This window comes from Choloepus didactylus, chromosome 17 (assembly GCF_015220235.1).
Source record: "Choloepus didactylus isolate mChoDid1 chromosome 17, mChoDid1.pri, whole genome shotgun sequence".
In the NCBI taxonomy this organism is placed as follows: Eukaryota; Metazoa; Chordata; class Mammalia; order Pilosa; family Megalonychidae; genus Choloepus; species Choloepus didactylus.
Window position 1 is genome coordinate 48107632 of NC_051323.1, and position 13979 is coordinate 48121610.

Below are 13979 nucleotides of genomic sequence, written 5' to 3' on the forward strand. Positions count from 1 at the left end.
CAATGACACAATTCATATCATATTTTACCTTGGAGGCCCACAGCATAGTGCGAAGGTCCTCAACCTTTTCTGTCCCACATTTCTGAGGGCTATAACATGTCTCTATCATTAAGCACGGCAACCTTGACGCTGAGCACAGAACTCCTGAACCCAGTCGGCAACATCCGCACGATGCTGAGACAACTGTCCTACATTCCGGGATCTTCATAGTCTTCCCTGGGAGTTCCCGGGTGTTCCTGCTAGTTGGTCCCGCGCAAGCCCCTGCGCTCAACTGGGAGGAGTTAACCTCTTCCGACGCTACCAACTGAAAAGTGGAGGGAACTGCGGAGACGAAGGCTATAAAACGAAAGAAGGCGCTCCCTTAAATGATAAATAATGTTACGTCGTTCATTTAAACATAGTATGGGCCTCAAATCTCCTCATAGAAAGAAGACTTTCCATTCTTCTACCGAAAACAATCCTTACCTCCCCTACACTTGGTGCTCCCAGCCTTTGGTCTCTCCTGCGCCAGGCGACCCCGCGATCACGTGCTCCTCCGGTCCTTTCAGCCAAACGTGCGTGCTGCTGTGTGAACTGCGGAGCCATGGCAGCTCTGCTTAGACCCGCTGGCCGGCTCTTCCGTGCCGGGGCGTCCGCGCGCCTTCCGCTCTCTCTGCGCCTCCTCGCGGGCGGCCCGAGCTGGCTGCACGCCGCCTCTGGTCTGCCCGCTGCTCGTGCCGTTCCCGTAGCCAGGTGAATGCTCAGGCCCTTCCCCCAAGCCAGTCTGCAGCGCGGGGTCCTCCGGGGATCGTGGGCCCTGGCGTAGGTCGGGTCCCACCTGAGACCTCTCCACCCGGTCCCTACCGCCACCGGGCCAGGCTTCCCGGGGCCTCTGGCCATTCTCCTTACTGGGGTTTTTCGGGTGACAGGGTTGATCGCCTTTAGAAGGTCACAGTCGCGGGCATGCCTCGTTTCCGGCTTGGATCCCGCCTTCGCCCACCCGGGTTGGGTCTTCCTGTCCCTGGGCTACAAATGCTGGCGGGGAACCGCGAAGGGCGGTGGTGGACTTTGAAGGCTGTTGCGGGGGTCGGGTGGTATTCCCCTTCCTAGATTTGCTGTCTTGTAAGCTGTACCACGTGAGAGTCTTGTTGGTGATCAGTAACCACCTAGGACTTGAATTTTGAGAGCTTTTTTTTGGGGGGGGGTAGGTTAGGAATGGACGGTTAATTATGATCAGTTTGGACTTTTGATACCTCAAGTGAGTTCTTGCCTGATGCTTGCCCGATGAGCATAAAAGCCAAATCTGTGACACCAGAATTTCGAGAAGATAACTCGTTAGCGAAGACTGGCCCAAGGGGGACAGGAGGAAAATCCTCAAATCTCTCTCCCTGAGCTGGAGGGTCGAGGGAACTTTATTAGGTTAAACAAAGGGAGGTGAGGATAGCTCATTGTAATTGGCCGGTTAACATTCAAATTAAGGAGTTAACATAACCAATTACAAGTTGGCTATGTTCACATTCAAATTAAGGATTGTAAATTGGTTATTATTGCCGCTTGGTTCTCGATTATGAAGAGGTTTGTGTTGTTGCCGGAACTTTTAATGGTCGGACCTTTCGCTTTCTTTTAGGATCCGGTGTTGCTCTTTCCTGTTCTTGCTTTGATTCCGCTGGCAGTGTGTTTTATTAGGTTTCTCCTTTCTGCACATGAGTCAATGGTTGAAACTAGTTTCAATTTTGTGAGGGAAGAAGAAAACAGGAACTTGTCCTGCTGTGAGGCAAGTCCCTTATTAATAAACACAAGGAAATAGGTTTACCAAAAAAAGGAAAGTAAAAAAACCTTAACAAGTTAGTACAGGAGGGAGCTATTCTAGTGACGATTTCACTTTTGCCTGCATTTTCTTGAACGGTGTTTTCCTCCAGTATTTATGAGGGTTAGAAATTCTCTATGGTAGGCTCTGTAAGGTTAGTGAGTGAATTAATGAATGAATACTTGCTGGACACAGTTGGGATCCAGGGATGCAAAGGCAAATTAAACTAGCGGTGCGTGTCAAATGTGATAGGCTTGTATAAACCTGGGGAGGGCGGGAGGGAGATAAGGAATGTTGATGGAAATGTTAATTTGAATGGTATTCTGACCACCAGAGAAGGGGAGATGGGCCCTGAGATTTTAGTATTGATGAAAAACTAATTTTGAAAGACTAGTATTTATAAATGAAGGTCCTTTGGAAGACTGCATGATGACTTAGAGTTATGAATCTGGGCTAGGCCCGGGCTGAATTGCAGTTCCCTCATTTTATTTGCTTTATGCCATCGGACAATTTACTTTCTTAGCTATAAGATGGGAGTAATAATAGTGTTAGGAATATTACATGAGATCATTTATATAAAGCATTTAATATAGGGCATGTTCCATAGTAAGTATTTTATTAGTTACTATAATAGTAATAGATATTATTGTTAATTATGTTGGATCTTTGTGGACTAGCCTGGAAACCTAGTCCCTCCATAAAATTATATGGTGGAAATGTTTTATGATTTCTAAACAATTTAGTTATAAATCTTTGGAATGTAGTAATTTGAAGCCTACCTACATTTTCTTGCTAAGCTTTAACAGTAAACTTCAGAAGTCATGCCTCTGCTTTCACAGAACTACATCTCTTGGCTTTCAAAGAGTTTCTTTTGAGAAAGTGTGCCCATTACTCTATTTTCTAGTTCTCAACATTCTTGTGAGGCCAGAGGAAGGTTGGTATTATCTTTCATCTTCACTGTTGACAATTGAGGAGAGCCGAATAGTGGAAATGCAATCTAGTAGAAAGGTTATTGGTCTGGATGTTCATCAGACCTGAATGGCATTTACTTGCTGTATAATCTTGGACATCTGACCTAACATCCCTGATCCTCAGTTTCATTATCATTTAAAGTAAAGTTAACAGGGCCTTTCCCCTTATCTTTCTAAAGTTGACCCCTGTCACTTAAGGCTCAGCTCTTCAGAAAAGCCCTACCTCAACACAATTGAAACAGTTACATTCTCATATTTCAGTTTTATCCATGACATTTCTTACTTGTCTGATACTATTTTTACTTATTTATTTGTTCTTTGTTTCCTTGGTAGAAAGTGAGCTGCCTGAGAGTAGACTTTTGTCTTGTTCTGTATGCTTGGCTCATGGTAGGGAATAAAGTATTCATTCACTATTTATCCTGAACTCTGAATGCTCTTTCTCTACAGGCATCTACCTCACAGACTATAAGCATGCCCAGAACAACAACAAAATCTTTCCTGGGTCTCTGTACTAACTCTAGTGTTTCTTATTCCCTATCCATACTCTCCTGTCTCCTTCTCCATCCATGGTAATCACACCACTGGCACATCATTGTCCAATTTATTAATTTTTTTGTTCCTTGAGGAACAATTGCAAAGTACAGGGGGGAACAACAGTAAAATAATCATTCTATCACTCAAAGAGCCACTGATAAATATCTTCCAATCATTGATATATGTTTGTTTAATTTTTCCAAAGAACCTTTTAATTATGAAACCCTCTTATTAGACCTTGACCTCTGGCAATTACTCTGTCTCCAATTTCTGCCTCCTTGAGACCCTTTTCGTGGCGTTGATGACACCACTTTTGGTTCTCTAGGATTTTTCTCATTTGCTTCGTTGCTTCCTTTTCTTCTGTCTCTTCCTAAATGGTGATGCCCTTAAGGGTTTTTCCTTGGTCCTATTATGTTTTCTTATTTTTTTCATTCCCCTTGGGTAACCTTTTCCCTTTTCAGGACATTAGCCCTTACCTACCTATATGATGATGTCATTATTTCTTCTCCTGGATATAGTTCGTCTACTAGACACCTCTAGATTAAACTGCAGGTACTTCAAATACAACACATTTCACATTAGACTCATCTTGCCTCCGACATCTGCTCTTCATGTCTTCCCTGTCTCCTAGTGAATACTGCTATTTCTACCTGCTGCCCAGAAAGAACATGGGCAGTCATCTTACTGTCCAGTTTATTGATTGAACAAATGATCAAGTCCTCTTCAGTCTATTTCATCTGAAATGAATTCCCTCTTCTTCCAACTCCCATCATCATTCCCTAATCTCCCTGGTAAATTTTGTAATGTCCGTTTTCCTATTACACTCAGACACTGTGATAGCTCCCATCGACTCCAGGATAAAGTACTTAGCTTAAATGCTTTATGATCTGTAAATGCCTCTGGAGCCTCACCTCTTGTGAGTTCCTTCCCACGGCATTTTAAATTCTAGCCATACCAAACAACTGCTTTGAAATCCTCTAGAGCACGGCTTCTCACACTATAATGAGCATAAGAATCACCTGGGAATCTTGTTAAAATTCAGGTTCTGATTCTGTAGGCCTGGACAGGGGCCTGAGATTCTGCATTTCTAACAAGCCCCTAGGTGATACCGGTACTGGTCTGTTGACCAGCAAGGCACTGATGGACCTTGTTGCACATGTCCTTGTCTTTCTTTGAATGTAATGTTCACTCTTGGAATGTATCTGCTCCCTCTACCCCGCCCCCACAATTCAAGTGTCTCTCTGTTTAACCTTTCTTGCCTACGTTTCTTGTTTGACCACTCCTTTGTTGCGCACCTATACACACACCAGATCTGACTGTTGGTTCCTTGAAAGCAAGGAACTGTGTCTCATTCTTATCACCCTTGGTGTCTGACTTTGTGGCTCATAGTAGGTGTCCAATGTTTGTTGAGTCAATCCATGAAGATCTTAGATTGAGAAAGGAAGGGTGAAGGGGTATTGAACCCTTTCATGTAGTGCAGTGTCGCCATAAAATTGCTCTGATCTTGAGTTCCAGAAATCTGTCTGAGAAGAACAGGTGAGTATTACTGAGTGAAATTATTAGACTTGATTAATTTTCTGCTTTCAAAACTGAAGCACCTAAAGCATGTGCTTCTTTTTTCTTCATTCTTGTTCTTCATTTTCCGTTTCTTCACTTTTGAAAAAAAAACAAATACTTCCTGGAAAAAAAAGCTCTTACCCTATCCTTTGTGGGGAGATTGAAGAGTACATATATTTTCTCATATTTGTGGATTGGTGTATTTTTTTGAGAGTTTTTAGAATAATCCTTGTTTCCTTCAGAGAAAAGATGAGCTTTCTGCTGAATCTCTTTGGAAATGGATCTAAATTGATGACTGGCCTAAAGGTGAAAAGGTGAAAATCTCATATTTCTCTTTCATGGAATGGTGTGACTTGTATAGTTGGAGGAAAAGAAAACCTTTCCTTGTTTATCTTTCATTAAAGAAAAAAAATCTTCACAAATAGTAAGAGTCTATCTGGGTGCTTTTGGGGTTGCAAAGTCTCAGCCTCAGATATTCGGCCTCTGCTTCTATGTTTGTATGTTGATCAGTTTATCACACGGGGCTGTGACTGGCACATGTTCAACTATCACATATGTGCTATCAATGAAGGAGGAGTACAGTCTGATATTTCAGAAAGAGAACCTGTCACATTTGGTTCGTGGCAGAGGATCACATGTGGTTAATGGGACACATGGTAATGGGTATTCAGAGTGTTCCAAGGACGGAGAAAAGCATGAAAAGACTTGGAGGCCATGCTTCTATACTGTGTGGCTGTGTGGGGTGTGGCGGAAGTTGATAGTAGAAAGGCCAGTTGATTTATGAAGCTACCAAGTGGGGACTATTGCTCTGAAGCCACTGGAGAGTTTTGAGAGCTATAGGTTTAGGCAAAGTTTACTTAGACTGTAGGAGAGATGGAGACTGGGGATGGGTAGACCAGTTAGGAACAACATTGTTACTGCAGATTAGGGGTTAAAACAAGGCCTCAACTAGGTGGGATAGAACTGAAGAAAAGATACTTCCTTTTCGTGAGAGAAAGACAGCAGGAGATTGTTGAGAGTGTTAGCAGAATTAGGAAGAATATCTGGAGATTAGGATAAATGCATAGTACCTTTAGTACAGATTGCTACCATTTTCAAAATGTGTTTGCATATGTATAGCATACATACATTTCATCTTCTGTGAGGGTGATTTTACAAATTAGGAAATTGAAGTGTAGAAGGGTAAAGTAATTTATCCAGCATCTCAAGTTGGGATTCAACTGCAGATACTGTGATTCCCAGTTCTAAAGTGTTGTGTTTTGGGTGCTACAGGGATTACTTGTGGACCTAAAAACATTTTTTTTAAAGGCAATACATGATACATTATAAGTTTTGGAATTAAAAACTACAAGTAAGTAAACACGTGATAAGCTTTCAAAATATAAAATCTGGAAGGGATCTTTAGAATGATGTAGTCCACCCTACCCTCATTTTATAGAGTTTTAGAAGTATCTTGCTCTACATTGCATCATAGATCTCAACCTGTCTAACTTACTCTCCATTACTTCTGTCATAACTGAAAGAAAGGAAGCATCTGTTTGGACTGGGGGAATCTGAGATGGAGAAATCTGAGCTCAGTCTTCTGTCATCTGGATAGAAGGAATGGATTGGTAATTCAAGCCAGGAGACTTAACCAAGTGTAGGAGGGTTGCTAGGGGCTTTTCTAGTCTAAACTTCTGTGATAGACTATCAAGCATAAAGCTGTGCTTGGGGGACAGTTAGATTTGGCAAGACTTTGGAGAAGCAAGTTTTTACAAAATAGTTCAGGAAGAAAGTTCAATCTGATTTAGGTTATGAAAAATTTTTTTAAAAATCAGTCAACATATTTATTGAGCACCTTCTGTAATAAGGGCTGTCATTTATTGAGCACTGCTTTGTTAGGAGTTGTATATTCACTTCTTTCCCATGTAATCTTCTCAAGGTAGACTTTTTCTTCACATGAAGAAATGAATGCCCAGAAAAACCAAATACCTTGTCCAGAGTCACGGAGCTATTAAATACCATAGCTTGGATTTGAATAGACTGTAAATAGGTCTTGTGGTTTCTGCTAGTGCATTTAAAAAAGAAGGAAATGCTGTGGTGAATAGTTAACATGTATTGGGCTTACTTTTGACCAGGGCCTTTCTCAGTGTTGTCCACAATTTGGGCATTTATGTACCACCTTCAGAATTTTTGCCAAATATGGGTATTACCTGAACTATTTATATTTAATATTTTTCTTGAAGTTGTTTTTGGTTTAAATTGATGTTTTAAATTTTGACCTAAGCAAGAATACTGGTAAGATAAAGAACTTGATTTGATGGTTATTTTAAATAGCCATTAACATAAATAAAACTACTGAAATAGAAAATCTTTGTCTGAATGCTATCTACAATCATCTTGCCTAGCACAAGTGCAGTATTTCCCATGTAGTATTTTGAGAAATATATATTATCTCAGTTAGTCTTTGTAATGTCCCAGTGAGGTAAATACTATTATTAGCCCCAATTTACAGGTTAAGAGAGAGTTGCAGTAACTTGGCAAAGGTCATACAATTTGTAAATGGCAGAGACTGAACTTAGGCAGTCTCAGATTCCAAATCCTATATTCTTGAAGCTCATAGTGTTTCCACCATACCTTGGAGCCTCCTACTAGTGTTTCTGAGACTGCTCTTAGCAAGTGTTTATAAAAAATTACACATAATAAGGTAGGATGTATATAGAGGATTAAGTAAGGCTCTGTATGTCAGTTATGCACAAAATCGTATTGGTGAGACTTGTTGCCCTGAGTTTAAGAGTTCAGTCAGTTGGGGGCTTTAGTGATACATATTTCCTTTCCATCTCCACTGCCAACTCTGGTCTAAGCTTCCATCAGTCTCTCACCCAGACTACTGCAGCAGGCTCCTAACTGGCATGTCCATTTTAATTCTTGCTGCCTTCTATATTATATTCATTACCCAGCAGCTAGACTGATCTTTTCAAAACAGAAATAGATCATGTCACAATCTCTGCTTATAAACACCTTCAGTGAGGGGTTCTGATACAATTCTGTACTTGGAATAAAATCTGTACCTGGAATAAAGTGCCGAATCCTTACCTACAAAATCCTTAACTGTCTAGCCCAGTCTTTCCTCCCCAACCTCATTCCTGACTATTCCACCCTCTGCCTGGAATGCTTATCCTGTGCTTCTATCCATATGGCTGCTGCTTTTCATCTGTAGCTAAACATTTCAAATGGACCCTTCTTCGGGCATTTTATCTGAAGTAGACTCTTGCTATTTTTTTTTTTTGTTATAGTCCTTTGCTTATTTCCTTCATCATACTTAAGATAATTGGTATTCTGTTTCTTCGTGTGTGTGGGTTTTTTTTGTTTAACTTATTGATGATCATATTTAGTCATCAGATAAGTAGAGGAGTCCATCCTCTTGACCTAGCAAGTTACATTTTAATAGAAGGTTCTCATTAAATATTTTTGAATTAATAATGAAAGAACTTAGATAAGAACTTGTGATAAGAGAAAAGAATGATTATGGGATCTTAAAGAAGCAATGATATGAAGAAAGATGGTTTGAAGGATGATTGATCTAACAGTTGTGTGAAGACTTACAGAAAAGCTGAAGCCTGAGAAACCAGTAAGGGATTTGTTGCAAAAATCCAGGTGTTCTCGGCATGACAAGGGGTCTCAGAAATGAAAATAAAGAGGCATCTGAGGACTTGACTTATTGAATGGGAAGGATGAGAGGGATTGAGCAATAAAATAACTGCTTTAAGAATTTGAGTGTGAGCAATGTTGTAGTGGTAGAGTTGGTAGTAATGGAGAAATTTGAAAGGAGTACCATTAATTTTAGGAGGAAGACTTAACCTTTGAATTTTTAACACGTTAAAACTCAGTTGGATCCAGCAATTTATAAAAAAGAGTTATACACCAAAAGAATGACTTTAATGAAAAGTCTACTTGAAAATAAACGTTGAGAAAAATAACTTTTAAAATGCCAGATTTTACCAGAGAGAATATATGAGTAAACTTAGAATAGAAGTGGTGAGTGGCCGGGAGTCTTAGGAGGGAACCTGAGAATTTTGATTCAAAAATGTAAAAGAAGGTAGAGATGAGATGATAAAATAATTTTCCCTTATGCGGTTACATCAGTTTTTGTCATTAAAATTTGGAGGCAGTGCATTCCAGCTTGTACCAGCCTGATGGGTAGGTTCCTGTGAAAGAAGGGAGACGACTCTGTCTCTATGTTCATGCAAAAGAAAGTTTTATTCTACTAATTCCTACAGGTTTTTATAGCATACAAGGCAGTCTCCTACCTGACTGTTTTCAGGTATTTCAGGGAGGGTGCATTTTTTCAAAAGCCATAAGGTGTGATTGCATGTCTTTGATCTCAAGGGACAATCTGTTTGGGGCTAGACGGGGGTGGGGTGGGGGGGGTGGGGGTGGGGGTGGGGGGACAACAGGAGCAGGAAACAGGAGGATGGAAAGAGCCCAGCTATGTCCTTATCTAAATTGGTGCCTGCCTTCAGGCATGCAAAGCTTTGGCCTTCTCCCAGCCTGGTGCCCGCCTCCAGGCTCCCAATGCTTAGGAGGCGGCCCCCCTGTATAACCTGTCAAGCCAGGGAACCTTCCGTGTCTCCACAGGTTCCTACCTTGAATGGATCCACCTTAACCCCTGGACTTGTTCTTTTCTTTCCTTTCACAACACACCCATTGTTCCAGGCCATATATGACATTCTTGTGTTTCTTTCATGGTGTGTTCAAGTGAATTTAAAAATTAATCTTGTGCCATATCATAAATGTAGAAAGTGCTGCCATGTGGGGAAGTACTGGAGAATCCTTTTGAAAGGCGAAGAATCCTTTGGTTAAATACATAATCCTTCTCCCAACCCCAATTTATTTTATAATAGGCTTATATTTCCACTTAACTAATTCAAGCCATGCACACTTATATGAAGGAGACTTGACTGTGTTAAAGGTTTATTTGTAAGAAAAATTAGCTTTAGAATGTTTAGGATGAAGCTCTGGTTTATAAACATCTATCTTTTTCTGTCTTGAATTTTATTCATATTTGATCTTCCTTTTTTTTAACTGCATTCATCCAGATTTGGGTTGTCTTCCTTTGCTTAAGAAACTTTGACAAATATGCTTAATTTTGAAATTTCTATTTCAATCAGCTTTCGTTGTTGAACAGAATTACTGCACACTCACCTGAACTTGACACATTGTTCTGGATGATTTAAAATAATGTTATTCTGTGTCATTTGATACTAATAAGGGCATAGTTTAATAACAGCTGATCCAAAACCAGACAAATGGCCACAGGAGCCTTTGAAAGTAAAGAATAAATATATGTAGGAGTGTATCTTCTGTGGTTTATAGGTAATAATCTAGTATTTAATTAATTTAGCACATTTAGGAAATACTGATCAGCTAACCATCTGCAATGCGCTAATCATTAGGTTTACAAAGATAAGAACCTTGCCCTATTTGATCAGTATCCTGAGTTTTTTCAGTCTATTATCTGAATAGGTGGGATCATTGATGCTCAGAGTGGTTGTGATTTGTCACAGGTCACAGTGGTATAATTAGGAGTAGAACTAAATTATTCTCAGTTCTAGTCTTGTATCTATTTCTTACTGCGTCTGTGTTTTACTTAACCCTGTGGTAAAACCTCTGGTATGCCTTCCTTTAATGCCGATGTCACATACTTAACCATTCAATTTGTGACTGCTTTCCCAGGTTAACAACTATAAAATACATAGGATAGGAAACAAAGAGTAGTCTTAAGTTTAAGATGTTTTGGAATAAATGTGTAAATGTATGTAAATGTGTAAATATCAGAATTTAGCAAATTTGTCAGTGATATTTAAACTCTGATTCATGAAAGGGTTTTCTTCATACATAAGAATGATTTTCATGTCTGATATTTGTAAATCAGGCATGGCTTGTATTCATGCAGTGTAGAATACCTCTGATTTCATGTTTTAGAGCATTTGGTTGCACATTAGACCTTGAATTATTAATATATTGAATTGTTTACCAGTTGTTTGCTCTTTATAAACTGTCTGACCTTTCTTAATTCATAAACATTTTTCTTTCCTTTCTGACTTCCCTAAAATTAATTATGTTTAACACCAGAAATCTAGTTTTATTTTTGATGGTTGCAGTTGTTTCTTTTCTGCATACAAATAATTATGTATTAATTTAGCATTTTGACAGACGGAGACAGATGAATTAAGAGCCAACATATTGTTTATTTGAAACAAATATTTCAAATTTATTTAGACAGATAGGAAATTATTTTGGCCAGATGATCCTTTTGAAAGATTGCACGGTTTTAACTTGGACATTGGTCTGCTTTTAATTTCATAATAAACTTAAACCCAGAAAATATTTGATGCTAGTTATCAGAATTTTGGATGTATTTTAGATCTCGTCTCATTTGTAGAGGTGAGAAGACCTTTTAGAGTAAACTGCCTCATTTACCATTGTTAACCTGGTTTGGTTAATGGGGGGGAGAAAAACCCACTTAAAATGCACTATATTATCATCTTAGCTTTTATGAAATGATTCTATGTGGAAAGTTATGAAGATATTCTCAGTTATTCAGGAGATTCGCTGTGCATACAATTTTTGACCGTGCATATTATTTTATTTAAAGCAGTAGTTGAGGCTTTCCTACTAGTTCATATTTCACTGAGTATTTTTGGTATTGCACTAGGATTTTATATATTTAATAACTAATAAAACTTTTGCTCAAAAAGATGAGCGATATGGATAGTAACTGATTTAGTTTATTATCGTGTTTCATTTTATAGAGAGCTAGTCACCCAAGCCAGATTATATGCCACAGCCACTGAAAAAAAGGATCATCTTCAAGAGGAGCCCATTTCTGCTCACAGAAGAAATGCCAGTCAATTTGATTGGGCTCTAACGAGACTAGATAATTCTGTCCGAAGAACTGGCCGCATCCCAAAGGCTCTTCTACAAAAAGTCTTTGATAAGACATGCCACTCAGGTATTTCAAAATTTTCTGTTCAAAAAGTTGAACTTTATAATAAGTACTTATTTGGGGGCAAGCTCATTGTAGAGTGCATAATTCAGTATTTTTTAGTTTGTCAATTGACTGTGATAATTGTATGCTATGATTATGATTTCTGTCTTTCCACCTCAGCTGGGCAAAGTTGGGAGTAACTAAACATTTTATTATAGATGTTTATTTCAAAAATCAGCAAACAAAAATTTTTCTTTTGCTCCTCATAGCTTGTAGAAGGGTCACTTTCAATGGTAAATTGTTTCAGAAGATAATAGTTTTCCTTAATCTTCTGTTGTGCAGTGTCAGTTTTTCCTCAGATGATCACATATGACAGATTTGCAGAAAGACTGATAATCATTATTTTCCTTTAATTTTCTCTTAACTGCTGAAGTCTATTTGGGTTACTTATGCTTTTGGTAATCTGTTGAAAGCTGTAGGTCCTCTACCAAGAAAAAAAAAAAGCCACTTGGAATGTATACACACATAATTTTGTCTGCAGTATCAGAGGATTCACCAGTTTCCTGAAGTTTGTGAACTTCAACCAGATTAAGAAACACAGCTGCCATTGAATTGTTAATTTCAAAATGGTTAATTTTTATTCTATGTGAATTTCATCTCGATTAAAACAAAAGAAACAAAAAGAACATAGCTATAGAACCTAATGATGAGGGCTATCAAAGAAGTATCAATTGTAAAAATTGAGTGCATTTGAAGATACTTGGTATCATTTTCTGTCTTTGATTTTTTTGGGTTTAAGCTTTCTTCAGTTGTTTTTTTTTTTTTTTTTTTTTTTTTACGGCTTTATTGAGACACCCTGCGAATCACCCATTTGAATTGTACAATTCAGTGGCTTTTGGCGTATTCACAGAGTTGTGCAACCATCACCATAATCGATTTTAGAACATTTTTAGCACCCCTAAAAGAAACCCCATACCGTAGAAATCCTCCAAACCCCCTCCCACCCCTCTAACCCTAGGAAACCGCTGGTCTCCTGTTTCTGTAGATTTGCCTATTCTGGATATTTCATATAAATGGAATCATATAATAGAGATTTATTTTTTATCTTGTTTTGTTTTAAAGTCAGCTTTCAAGGGTATGTAGATAAAGGTCATGGATAAAGAGAAAAGAAAGTTTATATCATTTTGTAACTGATTATAAACCCCAATTTTTTATTCATGGGTTTTGTATATTGCTTTGTACTATTTTCATAAGACACTGAAAATCTTTGCCTTTGAATTACAGCAAGCAGTGCTTAAATCAGCTTCTTTGTACTTTGTATTTGATAGTCTTGAAGTACGTATATTCATGATCTTGGTTTCCTTAAGAAAGCAGACTAGTTTAAAAAATTCAAGTTGTAACTTTAATAACATTGTAAATGATACTTGTGAATTATGATAGGATTTTTATAGTTTCTGAGTACTTACTATTATCTTTGGGTCAAGAGATTTTTGAATATTTATAGATTTCAGTTTAAATTTTGATAGTTATCTCTGGGGATATTGATGCTATGTTAAACTTTATCCATTAACTTTTTTAATAGGTAACCCAGGTGCTAATCAAGCTTTGCTTCTACTGCGCAGCTGTGGTTCCCTTTTGCCTGAACTAAAGCTCTCAGAGCGAACAGAATTTGCTCATAGGATATGGGACAAACTTCAGAAACTGGGTATGATTAATTATATGCTATGTATTAAAAATGTAATTGTTTTTCTTTAAGGAAAAAATTGTTTCTTTACATAAATATTGTAATTCTTTTTTTATTATAATAGGATTTATTTCATGAGTTATAGTGACATCTAGGGGTATTAAGAATAAACTGATTACTCATAACTTTTTATAAGCATTACTTCCCCCCCCATGCCTATACTTTATAAGTTATGTCTTTTTCGTGGAAGATGCTGGAATGTTTCTTTGTCCTTTGAAATAAGTCTGGAGCCTCCCTGGCCAATAATACTGATAAAGAATCATTCTTTTGGCTTGAAGGTTTTGGTCTTCATTAAAATATGAACATCCAGTGGTATGCAGGAGCCAACTAGTACTAGCGCATGGAAGCCAATTGTAAGATTTTCAGGAATTTTGTGAGCCAGCTGATGTCATGTTGGTAGCTATGATGGGGGTACTT

General features: G+C 38.3%; 1 protein-coding gene across 2 annotated transcripts in view; it reads left to right on the forward strand.

Moving 5' to 3' along the window:
* Window positions 1–547: 547 nt before the first annotated feature.
* LRPPRC (leucine rich pentatricopeptide repeat containing) overlaps window positions 548–13979 on the forward strand; it is a 105137-nt gene continuing 91705 nt past the window's right edge. For both annotated transcript variants that reach the window (XM_037806558.1, XM_037806559.1), the window contains exons 1-3: window positions 548–732; window positions 11643–11842; window positions 13401–13523. In XM_037806558.1, coding sequence (XP_037662486.1) covers window positions 584–732; window positions 11643–11842; window positions 13401–13523 — 472 coding nt within the window. In that variant the 5' untranslated portion in view covers window positions 548–583. The remainder of the gene's footprint in view (window positions 733–11642; window positions 11843–13400; window positions 13524–13979) is intronic.